The sequence below is a fragment of the Pezoporus wallicus genome, unplaced genomic scaffold (genome assembly GCF_028554395.1).
Source record: "Pezoporus wallicus isolate ANWC-B61680 ecotype Strahan unplaced genomic scaffold, APGP_CSIRO_Pwel_v1 contig_7856, whole genome shotgun sequence".
Lineage (NCBI taxonomy): Eukaryota > Metazoa > Chordata > Aves > Psittaciformes > Psittacidae > Pezoporus > Pezoporus wallicus.
Genome location: NW_026639688.1, coordinates 173,924 through 191,344, shown reverse-complemented (window position 1 = coordinate 191,344; position 17,421 = coordinate 173,924). Strand labels below are relative to the sequence as shown.

General features: G+C 61.8%; 2 protein-coding genes across 5 annotated transcripts; one reads left to right on the top strand and one right to left on the bottom strand.

Moving 5' to 3' along the window:
* Positions 1 to 1,428: 1,428 nt before the first annotated feature.
* Positions 1,429 to 7,713, top strand: RASL10B (RAS like family 10 member B). Of its 4 annotated transcripts, none has more exons than XM_057415498.1 (4): positions 1,429 to 1,444; positions 4,076 to 4,405; positions 6,648 to 6,692; positions 7,133 to 7,713. In XM_057415498.1, the coding sequence occupies exons 2-4, from the start codon at positions 4,190 to 4,192 to the stop codon at positions 7,571 to 7,573; spliced, it is 702 nt and encodes a 233-aa protein (XP_057271481.1). In that variant the 5' UTR covers positions 1,429 to 1,444; positions 4,076 to 4,189; the 3' UTR covers positions 7,574 to 7,713. The 4 variants fall into 4 exon arrangements, with proteins under 4 accessions (XP_057271481.1, XP_057271479.1, XP_057271482.1 ...); XM_057415496.1 differs by lacking the exon at positions 1,429 to 1,444 and adding an exon at positions 1,592 to 2,213; XM_057415499.1 differs by lacking the exon at positions 1,429 to 1,444 and adding an exon at positions 1,670 to 2,213 and having other exon boundaries at positions 6,568 to 6,692; positions 7,133 to 7,545.
* A 3,039-nt stretch (positions 7,714 to 10,752) lies between these two features.
* GAS2L2 (growth arrest specific 2 like 2) lies at positions 10,753 to 16,281 on the bottom strand. The gene is made up of 7 exons (XM_057415485.1): positions 15,434 to 16,281; positions 14,963 to 15,332; positions 14,135 to 14,373; positions 13,307 to 13,414; positions 12,669 to 12,765; positions 12,091 to 12,343; positions 10,753 to 11,916 (listed from the first exon to the last, which is right to left on the bottom strand). Exons 2-7 carry the CDS (start codon positions 15,318 to 15,320, stop codon positions 10,788 to 10,790), a joined length of 2,184 nt encoding a protein of 727 aa, XP_057271468.1. The 5' UTR covers positions 15,321 to 15,332; positions 15,434 to 16,281; the 3' UTR covers positions 10,753 to 10,787.
* Between the last annotated feature and the right edge of the window lie 1,140 nt (positions 16,282 to 17,421).

Genomic DNA, 17,421 nt, shown 5'->3' with positions numbered 1-17,421 from the left:
GTGGTCATTGCCCGCTGTGGGGCTGCTCCTTGCTGTGGGGCTGGGGCTGAGCCTGGGGCAGCATTTGGCCCAGTTAAAGCTGGTGCAAGATGCTGAGGTCTGTGCTGAGCTGGCTGCTGTCCCCTTCACATCCCATGGCAAAGGGAAAGGGGTTTGCCTCCTTCCCTGTTCTGCAGAGGTTCCTTGGGCAGGGATTGGTCTTTCCTGGTGCTCTGGGTTTGCAGCAGGCGCGTGGCCTGTAAACAGGGACACACCAGCCCCGGGCCATCCTGTACCTTGCACACTGGGTTTGCTTCATTAACAGCATGAGCCTGTGGTGCTGGGAGCTCAGGGGCCACCAGAGCTCTCTGGGCTGGCAACTGCCACAGGGATGGATGGGGCCTTCACCCTTCCTGAGGCCCACGCTGTGGGGCAGGGACCCCTGCGTGCTCTGGATGAAGATGCTGTGCTGAATGGGCTCCCCCACCCCCTGCTGCTCCTTGCACCCATCCTGCTCCATGCTGGTACATGTGCTAAGGGCCAGCACCGGGTGCCAGCAGATCCCCGAGCTCATGATGCAGCACGGGGAGAGGATTTTCGGGCCGACCACGTGCCGGGACACGGGAGCTCTTTGATGGATGGGTTTAGGTTTGCGTCGGATGAAGCTCGCAGCCAGTGGGGATGTGCCGGGATCCGGGATCCAGCCCCGCTCCCTCCCCCTTGCCTCCTATATTAAATTTCACACATAAACCTGCGAGCGAAGAGCATCTCGGAGGGAGCTGCTAAAAATAGCCCGAGGCTGGAGCCTGGATTGTGCGGGAGGGTTCCTGTGCAGCCGCGATCCCTGCCCTTTCCCAGCAATGTTCCAGGGCTCCGGGCTGCTTTATGGCGATGCAGAGAGAGGAGCTGGGGAAGCAGAGCAGCATCTAGGGCTGGTGATAACCCCCAGGGACGCATCAATACCTCCCTAGCTGTGAGCATCAGGCACCTCCACGGGGAAATGAGCCCCGAATGAAAAGCCTGGGTGTAATGTGAGACACGAAGGGGCTCTGACTCTCTTTGAGGTGTAGGGTGGCACAAAGGCTGCCCTGGGGTTTGCCCTTGTTCCCCTGTGCCCTGGGGCTGTGTCTGCGGTCCCTGTTCCCCCAGGAAGGGCACGGCAGTGTGTTTCCCCTCCTCACCCTGGAGAAGACCCCCTGGAGGTGATGTTATTCCCGGTGCTGATGAGGCTGGAGGGAGCCCAGCCGTGCTGTGGCCGGTGTTGGGTTCAGCCAAGCCTCCGTGACCGCAGCCAGAGCCGTGGGGACACCCTGGTGCTTGGTGGTGTCAGGGGGACCTGCAGCGGGGCGCAGGGGCCGCTTCGAGGAGCAGAGAGCTGCAGGGAGCCCATCGGCAGCGTGTCCTGAGGGCCTGCACCAGGCTCCCGGAGCTGTGGCCAGCATCTTCCTCGCTACCCGGCCTGCAGGTAAATGCGTGGTGTGGGGTGTCCCAGAACTGCAGCAGCAGTGTCCTTCCCTTGGTGGGCACTGGCAGCACCCAGGGACAGCGGCCCAGGGGTCTGGCGCATCGGGGATGAGGGGATGTGCCTGAGAGCACAGGAGCAGCGGTGTCGGAGGAGGGAAAGGCTCCTCGGAGGGGTCCTACCCCCCGTCCTCAGAGGAGTCTGGCCCTGGGGGGTCCCACGGATCGGGCATGAGGACACAGACACTGCTTGGCGCCGGCGAGGGCAAGGCTGAGGGTGTTGCACCCAGCACACTGCAGGGGGGACATGGGAGGGTCTTTTCCCATCGGCACCTCCCCAGAGCCCCGGGAGAAGCCGCTGTGTCCCTCCTGGCTTCCTGCGACTCTGTCTGGGCATTCCCTGCCTCCTTTCCCGGGCGCTGCCTCCTTCCCTGCCTGGCCACCGCCTGCATCGCTCCCCGGGCATCCCCTGCATCCCCGCCTGGGCAGAGCCTCCCTTCCCTCCGCGGGCTCTGCCTGCATCGCTCCCGAGCATCGCCGCCTGCATCCCTGCCTGAGCGGTGCCTGCCTCCCCCCGGGCGCTGCCTCCATCGCCGGCACCTCCCGCCCCGTGCCCCCGGCCGGGCTCCCCCGCCGCCGCCCGACCCCTCGGTATCGCCGCGCCGGGCCGGGCCGGGCCGGGGCTCTGCAGCGGGGCCGCCCGCCCCGCTCCGGGCTCGCCGCATGGCTCCGCCGCCCGCCGGGGCGCCGCCGGCCCGAGCCGCCGCTGCCAGGTAGGGGGGGACCCGCCGGGAACGGGGACGGGGGGGGACAGGGGCGAAGTTGCCGCTGGGCAGGGCCGGGGGACGGGGGGGAGCCGGGTCCGGAGGGGGGGGGGGGGGGTCCCTAGCGAAAGTTGAGCTCCGGTGCTCCCCGGTTCCCCATCCCCGCCGGCCTGGGGGGTGCGTTTGTCCCCGGTACCCCCCGAGCTCCTCCAGCCCCAGCGCCCCGGTGCCGCGGATGCTGCGCTGCCGCCGCGGAGAGCATCCCCCGGCTGCGGGGTCAGGGCTTGCGGGGGGCAGCGCTTGCCCAAGGTCGCGCCGGGGCCGGGGCCCCCTCCCCGGGGCAGCCTCCCCCTCGGCGCCCGCTCCCACCGCGTCCCTGCTCCGCGCCTCGGCTTCCCACGGAGGCAGGCGGGTCGGGATGCGATGCTGTAGGGTGCAAAAGCGTCCTGGGGCCGGCTTGGCTCATGCGTGGCCCCCGGGTGCCAGCCCGGAGGGGGCCGGCGTTTTTGGGGTGGCTCAGCCCGCTCCGGGGTGAGGGTCTCGGCTGTGTCTCCATCGCCCTCCAGCCCCGCATTGGAGCGGGGTTCTGTGGGGTTGTCCCTGCAGCAGAGTGGCCCCCGGGGACTTGCAATGACAGTGCTTTCTGCGGGTGGAGAAAGGCCCCAGCAGGGCCGGTGTGGGGGCTCCTGCACCCCAGTGTCCCTATGGAACCACTCCTGGGGCTGGGGTGAGTGGGTCCCCGAGGGCAGCAGCAGCACCCCAGGGGATGTTCCCAGCACCATGTGCCATGCATGTGCAGTGGTACCCAGTCCAGGGCACAAACCTGCTGCTGCCCTGGGGCTGGGTCAGGCCCTGCCAGCCCCAAGCCCTTGCTGTGAGGAGGGTGAGGGATGGTGGCAGCCATGGCCCAGCTTGGGGTACCACAGGAAGCCCAGCAATCCCGGCACCCAGCAACCAGAGCATCCACGTCCAAGCTCTCCTGGGGCAAATACCTCCATCAAGCAGTCAGGACAGGGTGGTTTGTGCCTGCTGCTTTCTGCCAGCTCAGGGACCGCTGCCCTGTGCTTTGGGGATGGTTTGCAGGGAAAACGGACCAGAGCATCACACGTTGCTGAAAGCATCTGTGCTGGGATTAAGTACAAGCCGCTTCTAATGATGGGAGCAAGCAAAAGCGGGACCCAGCCCCTCACCCTCATTGTTTCCATCATAGCCCCTGCTTGGGAACCTGGGGCCAGTAGGTGTTTGGGCTCCTTGATTCTGCTCCTTCATCCTTACGTGTGGGCCATCACCCTGTGTCCCCCCCTGCCTGTGTTGCCCTGGCCTGGGTTTCTCTGGCCTCAACACATGCGCCAGCAGCTCATGGGCTCACCCCGTCAGCTGGCTCAGAAATTAGCCTCCATCAAGTTAATTGCCAAACTGCTCAAAGCCTGGAATTAAACATTAAAGCTGTTGCAGCACAGAGCGATCTCCCCCCCGCCTGCCCTAGCAAAAGGCAATTCCAGCTGTCCAAGTGGAACGAAGATGGATTCCCTGGCTTGGGGCAGCACTGGGATGGAGCAGCCAGTGAGGGTCCCCATGGATGCTGTGGGATGAGCCCCCCAGTGCTGCAAACCCTGAGCCACGCAGACCCTTTCCTAGAGGTTTTCTTGCTCTGGTACCAAAAGGGTTGAATAATGGAGCTCCTTCCTGGCATGGAGTTCACCCAGATCCTTGGCTCTGCAGGGTGGGAGCCCCCAAGGGGGGGACACTGCAGCTCCAAAGCCCTGGGGGACGCTCCTGCTCCCCGAGGACAGCTCAACCCTTTCCCATGGGAAACTCATCCCCTGCAGTTGTGCCTTTGGGATCTGACCGTGTCCTCCTTGGCCTGGCAGTGACAGGGGAAATGCATCCTGAATGGGGCTGAGGCCCCCTGCGTGGGAATATGCAGCCTCGGCACCGCAGGGGCAGCAGCAGGGCAGCAGCCGGCTCGCGGCAGCGGCGGCGGCATGGTGGCAACGGTCAAGATCGCCGTGCTGGGAGCGCAGGGCGTGGGCAAGAGTGCCATAGTGCGGCAGTTCCTCTACAACGAGTTCAGCGAGGTCTGCGTGCCCACCACGGCCCGGCGCGTCTACCTGCCCGCCGTCGTCATGAACGGCCACGTCCACGACCTGCAGATCATGGACTTCCCCCCCATCACCGCCTTCCCCGTCAACACCCTGCAGGTAGGGCCGGGGCCTCTGCGCTGGGGTTGATCTCTCTAAGGGGGATCCCGGGGCCTTCTCTTTCAGGGGATGCTTCTCCCTGCGCTTGCTGGTGTGAGGGACCGCGTCCTCGTGGCTCTTGGTTGGGATAATGTGGCTTTTAAGGCTTTCTCACCTAAAATGATGGCGAATGTGGGAGGGACGGTGCTCCTCTAACGATGCCCGCGGTCCCATCCAGCTGGGTGATGGATCCCAGTCAGAGCTGGCACCAGCAAAGGGAGCACGGCCAAGAGCATTCAGGGCAGAACCAGGGGTTCCTAGAGATCCAGACCCCGATGCACGCACTGCCCGTGCCAGGTAGAGGAGGGCTGCACATCCCCTCCTGGTGTGATTGTCACCTCCCCACATCTCTTGAGCACTGAGCCCACCAGCACCTCCTCAAGCTCCCCTCAGGTGCTTCCAGAACAGCCCCAAAAGGCTGCATGGGGTCCTAAAGCCTTGCCACCAGTGCTGCTTCAAGGGGGTTTAATGGGGAAGAAGGGGATTTTAGGCTCAAGCCATAGTGCACAAGTTGTGCCACTGCTGTGGGGAAAGAAGCCGTGGCTGAGGGCAATGGGGCACCTCCATAGGAGCTGGGCTCTCTCTTGTATCTAATCAGTGTAATGATATCACTCCAGTGCCCCATGGGGACGGGGTTATGGGGCCTTGTAGTGCTCCTGCCCTGTGCTGTCAGGTGGGAGGTGACGGGGGAGCTCCAGGGGCGAGGAGGAGGTTTAGGATTAATCGGTGTGTGCAGGGAATGAAAGGTCAGTGCGAGAGGCAGCCCGGAACAGCAAAGGGTGAGGTACTGACACGGCAGCGACGCTGCCACACTCCGTTAACTCCCTGCCTCGCTGGGCTCGAGAGGACACAGCCGGTGGGAACAGATGGAGGTTTCCTGGGAAGAGAGGCTGGGCACAAGGATGGCTCCAAGGGGAAAGGATTGCGGTGGGGGATACACGGCTCTGTTTGCTGGGAGGCTCCGTGGCCAGGAGCAGCATCCCTGCTGGTGGCTTCCCAATATCCCGCTCCCACATGGGACCCTCCTCCAGCCTGGAGCATCCCGGAACACCTGCCCACACAAGGAAAACCATCCTGACATCACAGCCCCGGAGTGCTGGAATAGCTGCAATTTATGGATCTCCCAGGTGTACCGGGACTGAGGGATGCTGCCGCTCCATCCACCAGCACCGCTGTGACACCGAGGAGCTGCACAGCACCTCCTGCCCTCGGTGTCCCAGCTCCTTCCCCTGCTGCAGTCTTTGATGGAGACCAGCCTGCGCCCAAAGCTTTCCTCTCCCCACTTCCCTTCAGTCCTAGGTCTTGCTTTGCATCATCCCAGTGATAAACCCAGCAAGGGATGATTCATGGTACCAAAGAGGTTTGCTCAGGAGAAGTGATGCCTTTCCTCCTCGGTGCATCTCCAGTGGTGCTCAGGAGGGTTTGTGGTGCTGTCAGCATGGGCTGCCATTCCCGGCACTGCTGCTGCACTGGGGAAGTGGCTGGAAGTGGGACAGATCCTATAGCATGGAAAAAATAATCCTGCTATTTCTGGAAACCCAGAGCTTCCCTGACAAAGTGTATTCCTTACAGCTCCACACTGGGGCTGTGGAGAGGCCACCCCTGCTGCCTCTGCCCCGGCTCCCAGTCCCACAGACCCCACAGCAGCCACTGTTCCTCTCCTGTCCCCATATCCCCTCCAAAGAGCCCTGCTGTCACCTTCCCCCTCTGACCCACAGGGATGGGGATGCATCCTCAGCATCCTCCTCGCCTGCCCTGCCTGCAAGCCAGCGTGCATCCCTGCTTAACTACAGCTTTGGAGGATGAAGCTTTTACATCCGGGGCAAGGGGTGCATTCAGCCCCGCTCCCAGCTCACCCCTGGACCAGTGGGCATCGATCCTTGCTCAAGAGAGGAATTAGGGCTGCAAATCCCATTTGTTCTCCTATGGATTACTGAGGGGAAGAAGGGATCTCTGGAGATGGGGTGGCTGAAGGGCTGTGGGGGGCAGATGCAGCGTCGCAGGGATGGGTGAGGGCAGAGCAGAGGTGAGATGGGTGCTGGAGAGCAGGCACCCAGTGTGGGGCATCTCCCAGGCACGGCGCCGGGGCCGAGCCAGGATTGATCCCTCTCTGCACCTTGCAGGAGTGGGCGGACGTGTGTTGCAGGGGGCTCCGGAGCGTCCATGCCTACATCCTGGTCTATGACATCTGTTGCTTTGACAGCTTCGAGTACATCAAAACCATCCGCCAGCAGATCCTGGAGACGAGGTAGGGATGCATCCCCCCGCAGCGCAGTGCTTCCCTGCTCTAGGCACTGGGGATGTGATACTGCAGACTGGGACAAAGCCCCTCTGCGGGGCTGGGAGCCCTGAAGCAAAACTGGACCTGAGGGCAGAAGGAGCTGGATGAGGCTTGGAGCAACCTGGTCTAGTGGAAGGTGTCCCTGCCCATGGACCTGGATGAGCTTTAAGGTCCCTTCCAACCCAAACCAGGCTGGGATTCTACGACCCCGGGCGGGTATCACCTGTGGGTGAGGGCAGAAAGCAACTGGGTCTGACACAATGCAGGGCTGGCCACAAAGAGGGACGAGGCAAGAGGAATCGCATCCCTCTTGCCAAGCCAAAGCCAAGAGCTGGTTTGGGATGGGTTGGGGTCTGCGGGCCCATCATCACGCTGTGCCCTGTCCCCTTTCTGTGCTCTCTCCGCAGGGTCATCGGCACATCGGAGACACCCATCATCATCGTGGGCAACAAGCGGGACCTGCAGCGGGGCCGGGTGATCCCGCGCTGGAACGTCTCCAACCTGGTGAAGAAGACGTGGAAGTGCGGCTACATCGAGTGCTCGGCCAAGTACAACTGGCACATCCTGCTGCTCTTCAGCGAGCTGCTCAAGAGCGTGGGCTGCGCCCGCTGCAAGCACGTCCACACCACCATCCGCTTCCAGGGCGCCCTGCGCAGGAACCGATGCACAATCATGTGAGCCCCCCCCCGGCCCCCATGGACCCCTCTGGCCGTGCCATTGTGGCCACCCATCCTTGGGGACCGCGGCTCCCCCGGTGTCACCGCTCGATGGGGGTGATGTTGTGGTGGAAGCGGTGCTGGAGGCACCTCGGGGTTTGCTGCCCCGCCAGCGCTGGTACCCTGCGGTGACATATGGGGACAGTGCACCTTGGACAGGGTGATGCCATGGGCAGGAGGGTGGCCGGGATGCCTGGAGAGAGCAAGGGGTGAGGGAGGACCGTGGTTAAACTGAGCCCTCCCCAAGCCTCCGGCGCTCGGGGTCAAAGCTGTCCTGGTTTGTGTCTCTGCGGTGCCTGACATGCTGTATGGCACTGGGGGGGGGAAAGGAGATGCCTCAGGTGGTACCCACAGGTTGGCTGTTGGGTCCATCCTTCCCTGGCATCTGCTGCCTGCCACCACCTGCCTCCTGGAAGGGAACTGCCCGGTGCCTGTGTCCCAGCGTGGCTCCATCCCTGCGGCACGGTGGAGCTGGGAGTCCCCCCTTCAGAACTGGGGTTCCTCTCCTAAGGGCAGAGCAGCCTCCAGCAAGAGGCCGGGTCAGAGGGGCTCTCTTTTGGCTCGGTTGGGTCACATTTCCAGGTGGAATTTCTGGATGAAAGCAAGAAAGGGGGGGGGGGGGAGGAAAACGCTAAACTACAGCCCCCATCCTGCCCCTTACATCCCATGGGTGCTGCGTGCTGCTTCCCCAGGGCCTTGAGTCCCCCTTCTGCCCCCATTCAGCCAAGGAAGGCTCCTCCTCCCCACGGCCTGTGGAACACCAAATAACCCCGGAATGCTGCTTGCCGGGCAGGTCACCCCTCCGCTACCTCGTGTCCCGGGCTCAGCGGGATCCAACCGCCCCCCGGTGTCCCCAGGGCAGCCCCTCACTCCATCACCCCACACCGGCTTTCCCATCGGGATGCTCGCCTCCATCCATGTGCGATGGCAGCGGTGCGAAGGCATCCCCCAAAGCAATAGGGACCTGGACTTTGATTTCCAGTCACGTTCCTTTTTTTTTTTCCCTGTCTATCCCTAATAGGAAATGGAGGCCTCGTTATTAGGTTTTAATCTTCCAGCTTGTTCTACACCAGATTGAAGCTCATCCTTGTCTTCTGGTGCCAAGGGCAGCTCCTGTTAGGAAATGGTTCTGGGAGGATGTGCTAGTGAGGTGTTGTGGTGCCTCCTTCTCTGGCTCCCTTTGGGACATGGGGAAGTGCATCCCCACCTCCCAAAGCAGGATGTGATCCATGGATGTGATCCATGTCAGTGGTTTCTGGTGTGACAAAGGCGATGCAGGTGTTCCGCAGCGCTCTGGCTCCATCTCTTCCCCCACTCCAGGTTTCCATCCCACAGCAGCACCGCTGTGCTCTGGGGGGCACTTTCCACTCAGTGCATTTCATACCCAATGAGCTGCCCTGCAGCCCAATGCTGGGGGGTTTGGGGTCACCCTGCTCCTCTTTCCCACCCCCGGCACCCAAACCCCATTCCCCTTGCTCCAAAATGGTGAAATAAGGGAAAACCAAGAGAAAAGGTGGTGGAGGAACACAGCTGCTCGGAGGCAGGCAGTGGCACCCATCCCCATCCCTCGCCTTCATGGCAAACTGACCGGGCTTCCTCATGGCCCTGACCTCATCCCATCAGGATTTATGGACACATGTGAGTCCACGTTACCGGTCTCTGGTTGGCTTTACCCCTCCAAATTGTTTGAGAAGGAAACTCCTTGGTAAATGCTAATAATAAAGCATTTCTAAAGTGCTCCGATGTACACATATCAACGACTAAACCAATACATTGTTTGTTATAACCCTGTAGCCTGCAGTTTATAGCACAATTAGTTACCGGTTTTTATAGCATCTGTTTAGTATTTTGGAGAAAAAGAAAGAAAAAGAAAAAGTTATAAATATAATTGTTATATTCTATTGCACTTTATAGACAAAGTTATATTAGTAATAATAACTCACTGCTCTGACAGCATTTCCCAGCTCCCGAGATAAAGAGGGCTACAAAGAGCTCCTTTCCCAGGAGGAGGGAGTATGTGGGGGTACCCACAGGGAAAGCAGGGCTGGGAGGTCTGGAGCATCCCAGGCTGGCAGGGATCAGAGCAGCAGCTGCAAGAACCCTGCTCCTTGCCCTTCAACACAAAGCCACCCTGGTCCTGCTTGAACCAACCTGCTCCTGAGCCCGGCAGAGGCTGAGGATGTCCCCAGGGTGGTGATGGGTGCGCGTGGTGCCTGGGCTCGGTCCAGCCCAGCAAGGATGCTTCTCTCTCCTCCTCCTCCTCCTGCCCCCGTGAGTGTCCCAGTCGCCTGGACTTGGCTTTCCTTTTCCCCATGGACCTCTTGTTGGAGCTCCCCGAGGTGTCTGCACCGCCTGTGACGCCCTGCACTCCCTCGTTTGAAATGGAATTAAAAATCAGGTCTGTCCCCTTGTTCCGTACCCGCCTCGCTGCTCTTTGCCCGTGCCACCAGGTTCCGCTGTCGCAGCTCTCGTACGAGGGGCAATGGGCCAGGGAGGGGGAACTGGTCTCTCCCTTGCCAAAGGAGCAGTTTTGCCACCAGCTTTGGCATCCCCAGGACCCCGGCGCTCTCCTTTGCTGCTCCTCTGCAGGGGTGTGGGTCTGGCTTATTCCTCTCTCAGAACATGGGGTTCTTCTGGCCCCCATGGGGCTCTCAGAGGGATGTTTGCTGTGCACGCACAGACCCACAGCGGGAATTCCCTTCGCCATGACCCCCCATCAGGATCATCCTCTGTCCCTCCCCATCCGTATGGAAAAGATGCTGGAACAGAAGAGCTTTGGTATGTCTCTATTGCACAAACACGGACGGGTCCATGGCTGCAGGCGATGACCCTGGGTGACAGCCACCACACTGACCATCACCACCGCCCCCCTGGGTCTCCCACCATAAAGAAGCCCACGGGGCTCAGCAAGGGTCACTCCTCTGAACCCCCTCCCTCCAGTCTTTAAGGCTCTTGGTGCTGTAAGAGGGTTGTTAATCCTGTTGTACAGATGGGGAAGACTGAGGTATGAGATGGCCTGCGCCTCTGGGTGCTGAGTGCGAGGTGTCCCCACTTTGTGGGGCCAGCTGCACCCCTCTTCCCTGCAGAAAGCACCCCATTCTCTCAACCTGGGGCTGGATTTTTCCACCCAAAACCGGCACAAGAGCGCCTGCTGAGGAGGAGAATTAGGGTGGTCCACAACCAACTCCATGGGGAAGGAGAGGCTGCAGCTCCAAAAAGCAATGGGGGGACCCCTTGGGCGTCCTGGGAGCAAATCCATCCTTCCCACACCAACCTTGGGTACCACAGCTCCAGCTCCAGCATCACTTAGGACAAGTGTAGGGTCCAACCCTGCTGAAACCTGGGGTCAGACCCACGCCTCCTCATCATCCTCGGTCAGCCAGGCACCGCTGTCAGCCAGTGATGGCTTGGCCATGGGATGGGTGCTGCTGGGCTGGGGGTGCCGGGGGAGCCCCGTGGGGCGATGCTGACCCCGGGGGACTTGCGGCCGCTGCCCCATTGGGGTGGGGATGCGCGAGGGCCGCTTGCCTGGCCTGTGGTCCCGCCGGGGACGCACCTTGGGCCGCAGCTTCAGCTTGTAGATGGAGGGCACGCGTTCAGGCTTCTTCAGGCACCGCCGGGGCTTGGGGACGCTGCCGGCCCTGGCTGCCCGCGGGGTCTGGGCCCCCTTTGCTGACCCCTCTGCCTGCCCCTCATCCGGGGGCACAGTGGGCTGTGGGTCAGCTTGTGGGACCATGCTGGGGACCCAGCTCCCCGCAGGGCGCAGGGGTTGGTGCCCACGGGAGAGCTCCTCCACTACCTTGTCATAGCCAGGGGGCTGCGCGTGCCCCCGGCATCCCTGCATCCCCTCACTCCCCACAGCAGGCCCACAGGCTCCCCCCGGTTCATCCACCAGCTCCTCAGCATCCCCAGCCCTTGGGCTTGGGGCTGGGTGGCACTGCTGGGGGGCACAGCCCTTGCACCCTGGGGTGGGGGGCCGGCAGGAGGCTGGGCTGGCTTTGGTAGGGGGTTTAACGCTGCTGTCCTGTTTTGGATGCTGCCTGGAGGGGGTTCGGGGTGACAAGGGGTGGCCCCGGCCAGGGGCTCCCCATCTCCCTTCCCGCGGGCTCTGTGAGTCACCCTGGTGTGGGGAAGGGGCACGGACCTTGATGGGGCTGCGGGCACGGGGGTGCAACACAGCAGGGACCCCCCCTTCCTGCGGCCTGGCTGCCTCCGCAGGCAGTTTCCCCCCTTGCTGGGTGGGTTTCGGGGGTGCTGGTGCCAGCCGGGTGCTGGGTGCCCTGGGCCTGCCCCGTGCTGGTGCCATGGGGGATTTCACTGGGGTGCTCCCATGCAGTGCCCTGCCCTGCGCGCTGGGGGCTACACGGGAAGGGGTGGGTGCCCTGCTCGGCACCCTGCAGGCGGAGCTGGGTCGAGCGGGTGACCTGGATGGCGGCGGTTGCCGTCCCAAAGGGGGAGCTGGTGGCTCTCGGGTCCTGCAAGGGGAAAGAGGGGAGAGAGGGGCTGGGGAGATGCTGCATCCCCCCCCCCCATTCCATCCCGCCTGGAGCCGGGCACCTCCAGAAGGGAGAGGGAAGGGAATGCAGGGATGTGAGGAAAACTGCCCAAAGCGGATGGTTTGGGGCACGAAGCATCCCTGCATCACTCACCTGCCCGAAGGAACCCTCCGGGGCTGCTCCCGGCGGGGGCTGGCACTCACTGGGTGACCTGAGCCCTCCGGAGACGGGGGCCTCGGACCGGGGGGGACTCGGGACCCCCATGTGACAGGGGGCAGGGGGCTCTGCGAGCGGCTGACCAGCACGGTGGGTTGGGGCTGGCCGCGGCCCTTGGCGGCTGGGCACAGCCTGATCTCGTGCTGCACTTGCTGCTGCGGGCTCCTGCTCTTCAAGGCTTGTTTGTGAGCTGTAGGGAGAACAACGCGGGGCTCAGCACCGCTGCCCGTGCACCCACCCCCCCCCCCGGTACAGCACCCCCCTCCCCAGCCGCTGCTCAGCATCCGGCCCCTCCGGGATGCTCCCTGCAAAGGGGCTTTTTGGGGACCGGCTCCATCCATCAGTCTGCCGTGACCTCTAGCGGCCACCGAAGCCAACGAGAGGCCCCGCAACCAGGCAAAGCAACGGGGTAGGGCAGGAATGAAGCCTTCCCCTCTGTTAAACGGGACCCAGACCCACGGCGGACCCCCCACCCCCCCAACCCCAGCCGCAGGTCTGGGGATGCAGGGACTCACAGAGCGAGGTGCAGCGGCACGGGTCGTGCTTGTCCAGGTAATGCTCCAGGGTGTCCCAGCCGCCCCCGACCCGCACCATGACGTGCTCCCGCAGGATCTGCAGGGGATGCCGTGTGCTGTGGGACCCGCTGGGACCCACACCTCTATAGGGACCCTGCTGAGCAGGGCTTTGGGGGCTCTGGGCTTGCTCTAAGTGCCACCGGGTCTCCCAAAGGATACAGCTTCATCCCTGGCTCTGTGCACTGAAGAGGGGCAGGTGGGGGGCTCAGCTCCCGCTGCCATCCCAATGGGCACATTTCATCACCCCGAGGAGAGTGGGGAGCCTTGTGGAAAACCCCGCTCCACCATGACATCCTTTGGGATGGATCCAGGGAGGGATGGAGCATCCCAGTGTTCCCACTGCTGGATAAGACCTGGCTCTGGCTGGAATGGCAGGTTTTGCCCTGTACACATGGGTGGTTATATCCATGCAAACGTGTACTGCAGGGCTGAGCCTCCCTGCTGCCCAGCATTGGGGATCACAGTCAAAACCCACACATTGACCCCATTTTGGGGGTGGATTATGGAAGGGGCTTTGTGGCAGCAGAGTAAGATTCCTGGTGCCTGGGCCCTAAAAGCTCAGGGCCAAGCAGACTCACCCGGACAAAGATGAGGGTGTCAGAGTCACCCACACGGTATTTCCCTTCGGATATCTTGATCATGGGGAACTGGACGGGGCAGGTACAGCGGCTCACTAGGTGCTGGACCTGCAGGCACCAGGGATAGGTCCTCATTGTGGTCACTGGGAAAGGTCCTGGGGTGGACATCCCCATCCATCTCCATCCCTATCCCTATCCCCATCCCCATCGCCATCCCCATCTCCATCTCCATCATCTGTCTCCATCTCCACCTCCACCCATCTCCTTCTCCATTGCCATCCCTTTCCCCACCCATCTCCATCTCCACCCATCTCCATCTCCATCCCTATCCCCATCACCACCCCCTACCCCACCCATCTCCATCTCCATCCCCATCCCCTTGGCCTTCCCCATCTCCATCTCCATCTCTCTCCATCTCCATTGCCATCTCCACCTCCACCCACTTCCATCTCCATTGCCATACCCTTCCCCACCCATTTCCATCTCCGTCTCCACCTGTCTCCATCCCCATCCCCATCCCCTACCCCACCCATCTCCATCTACATCCCCATCGCCATACCATTTCCATCTCCATCTCTGTGACGATCTCCACCTCCACCCATTTCCATCTCCGTTGTCATCTTCACCTCCACTCATCTCCATCCCCATCGCCATCCCCTTCCCAACTCATCTCCATTGCCATCTCCACCCATCTCTATCTCCATTGCCATACCCTTCCCCACCCATCTCCATCTCTGTCTCCACCCATCCCCATCTCCATCATCTCCATCTCCATCCCCATCCCCATCCCCATCCCCATCCCCATCCCGCTCCCTGCCCCTCCAATACCATCTGGTCGAGGTTGTGGAGGTCCCGTGGTTTCCGGGGGGCCCGGGGCAGGGGGATGTCTGTGGGTGGCAGGTCCAGCTCCTGCCGCAGCTCCTCCTCGATCTCCTGCTCCATCTGCACTAGGGTCGGGGCGCGCATCCCGAAGCGGGCGGCACGGCGCGCCAGCTCCAGCAGGCACAGCACAAAGTTCTTCTCATTCTTCCTCAGCACCAGGTCCTCCGTCTCGAACATCAGCACATCTGGGGCAGGGCAGGCTGGGCTGAGCTAGGACCGGTGTGAGGGGATGGGGACAAAGGGGAATATGGGGCACAGGTGGAGTCAAAATCCACCCGAAGGGATGTTGTTCCCTGAAGCCATCCCTCTAGGAATGGTCCCATGAGAGTTGGGGTAAAGAGCCTTCTCCTTGAGCATCCACAAGTGAAATCACTGTGGCTCTCTCATGGCATCCCAAAGCCACAAAACCCGGTGTGCAGAGGTTGTGTCACTCCATGCCTATGCTTTTCCCAGGCATGCACCGATGGTGGGGACAGGGTGAGAGACCCTTTGCTCAGAGCCAGGACTGCGCCTGACGGGATGATGTTTGGGATCATGCCGTAGCATGCATCCTTTCCAATTCCACCCTTCCAGCACCCAAGCAAACACATCATCCGAATGCCAGCACCCTGCTGCCAAGCCTGGAGGAGCTTGTGCAAGAAATCCCAGCTCTGGGACGTGTGCCCATGGTGCTGGGTGGCACTGGCTTTGTGGGACGTATGGGAAAACCCACAGGGTGATGCCAGGAGCAGCCATGGGGAATCGCACCCAGTCATGCTCAGCCTGGCACCTTACCTTTGATATCCATCTCCTTCCTGCACCACTGGATGAAGTTGGAGACGTTGTCCCTAGCCTGGAAGGTGCCGGGCTGCGCGGCCACGTTACAGGCGACACCGGCAGCGGGCAGGCGGAGGTGCTGGGCTGCATCGGGACAGGCACGGGAGAACTCCGCGGCCACGTGGGTGACGTTGTTGGCGTGGGAGCAGAGCACGGAGCCCGTCTCCAGCGCCTCCACGAAGGTGCCCACCTCGATGTCCAGGTCATAGAGCTCCTTCAGCCACTCGGCCAGGTCCTCCTTCATGGCATAGAGGTACTGCTCGCTGGAGCGGTAGGGACGGATGCTGCGCACCGCCGGGCACGGCGGCCCCCACATTTTGCCATAAGACTGGGAGGAGACGGAAGGGAAAGGGTGATGGGGACATGGGTGGTGTGGACACGGGTGATGGGGACGTGTCCCCAGCCCACCTCCCCACCGGCCACACTCACCCGGTGCCGCGTGCTCTCGGCCACCCGGGATGGCGACGCCGTTGTCCCGGTGGTGTCAGGAGCCCTTCTGGGGTCCGAGGGCTGTAACGCAGCGTGGGGAAAGGAAATCGCCCTCCTGGGCAGTGGGTGTTTTGTTTCCTTCCCAAGTGCTGCTCCCTTCTCCTTGGTGACAAGGGACCGGCTGCAAACACTCCCCGTTAACCCTTCAGCACCTGCTCCTCCTCCTGCTCCTTCTTCCCCAGCCACCCCAGGGCTGGATTTTCCCAGAGGCCCCTGGATCTGGGGCAGGAGGCGGTTAGGGAGCAGCTCCTCAGCATCCCGAGTTGCTCACAACCAAAAGAGGGGGGATTTTCCCCCTTCACGCCCCCCTTGCACCCACCTCCAGGATCTGAGGGCCCTACAAGATGCATCTTCAGGGCTTGGTACCCTGAATTACAGCCCTGAGGCAGTCACACTCTTTGCACCCATTTCAGAAGCTCAGATGCAGCTGAGGTGCCACCGAGTGCTGTGCAAGCCCAAACACACCGTGGCGAGGAGCCAACCCAAACAGGGGACCTCCAGCATGGGTGATGCTGGGCAGGGCTCCCTCCTCTCTAGATGGGGTGCCCAGAGGCTGAGCTCTGTGCAGGTCCAGTGTGAGGACCTGATCACATCATGGGGGTGATGCTCACACCAGTTCCCCCTGCATCCCTCCTGTCTGCTCCATGCAGCACAGCAGCACCAGGAGCTGGAAAGCCAAACCCTGAAGCAAGCGCTTCCCAAAGCAGTGGGGATCAGGGCAGAGAGGCCTCGGAGGGGGCTGATCCTGATGGAGACACCACTGCCATGGATCGCTCTGTGCTTTCCACCAAGACATGGAGCAAGGACTGAGAGCCGAGCAGTGCCGGACCCCTCTGCTCCCCCTCCATCAGCCACAGCCCCCAGGCTGATCACAGCATCTTCACTTACCCCGTCATTTGCTTTCATCTCCTGATAAAAAGGCCGGTGGTTTTGTTCAAGTTTGGGTGCAAATCCCTATACTTGAACTCACGATGATCCCTTGATCCCGCTGCAGGCGACAGACAGGTCTTGTCACCCCCAAAGGCTGGGGACCAGAGCAGCTCCCTGCAAGGACCAGCTCCCTTTGCCTGAGGGCTCAGCCCTTTGTGGGAGCTGCAAATCACAGCACAAACGCATCAGTCCTCTCCCCCAAACCTCCTTCTGAAAAGCAGATCCATACAACGAGCATGAGGGGGGCGTTGATTGCATCCCACCTTTGGGGGTTGTCTGCACTGTGATCCCTTGCAAACTTCATCCCAAATTGCCCATGCCAGCGAGGTCTGTGGCAAAAGCCGAGCTCCTCCATGGATGGGGTGATCCCAAGAGCTGGGGCTTTAAGAGAATGACTACATGGATGAGTGGGCACTGCTGGGAATGTCGGAGACTCCCTCCCTAACCCAGAGCTGCCCAGCACCCAGGTACTTGTGCAAACAAACCCACCAGGGATGTGCTTGACCTTGGGACTGAAATGGAGCCTCTCCTGGGCTCGGGGGCTTCTTGCTGTGTCCAGGGCCCTGTCCTCTCCCTGGAGGATGCTCACTGCAGATAACTGTCTGTTCAGTGTCATTTTGGGGGAGGAAACGCAAGAATCCCAGCTATTCCAGGGGCCGGGAATGCACGGAGGCCGGAAAAGTCTGTGCCTGCCGTGTGCCAGGGAGCCCAGCAGCAGAAAAGGACACTTGTGAAGCAGGAGTTTCAACCAGCGGGGCTGACTGCACGGCTCAGGATGCACATCCATCTCCCACAGGTCCCCCCACCCTTGTGGGGTTCAGGCGATGCAGCAGTCACCCCATTGCTCAGCATCACCCGTGACCACAAGGCATCCTGACAGCACAGAGCCTCTGGAAACACTGCACAAGCAAGGGAAGGAAATGAAACCCCAAACCCAGGAGAGCAGCAGGATTCCTCAGGAAGCACCAGCCCAGTGCCCTGCCTGGGCCAAGGCAGCT

What these genes read in the sequence shown, in the direction of transcription:
- RASL10B (XM_057415498.1), top strand. Translation starts at nt 4,190, where the DNA reads ATGGTGGCAACGGTCAAGATCGCCGTGCTGGGAGCGCAGGGCGTGGGC. An exon ending in TCCCCGTCAACACCCTGCAG is followed by an intron (nt 4,406 to 6,647) that starts GTAGGGCCGGGG and finishes TTGCTTTGACAG; the next exon opens with CTTCGAGTACATCAAAACCA. An exon ending in CAGCAGATCCTGGAGACGAG is followed by an intron (nt 6,693 to 7,132) that starts GTAGGGATGCAT and finishes CTCTCTCCGCAG; the next exon opens with GGTCATCGGCACATCGGAGA.
- GAS2L2 (XM_057415485.1), bottom strand. Translation starts at nt 15,320, where the DNA reads ATGTGGGGGCCGCCGTGCCCGGCGGTGCGCAGCATCCGTCCCTACCGC. An exon ending in GAAGGAGATGGATATCAAAG is followed by an intron (nt 14,374 to 14,962) that starts GTAAGGTGCCAG and finishes GCCCTGCCCCAG; the next exon opens with ATGTGCTGATGTTCGAGACG. An exon ending in GTGCCGCTGCACCTCGCTCT is followed by an intron (nt 12,344 to 12,668) that starts GTGAGTCCCTGC and finishes TTCTCCCTACAG; the next exon opens with CTCACAAACAAGCCTTGAAG.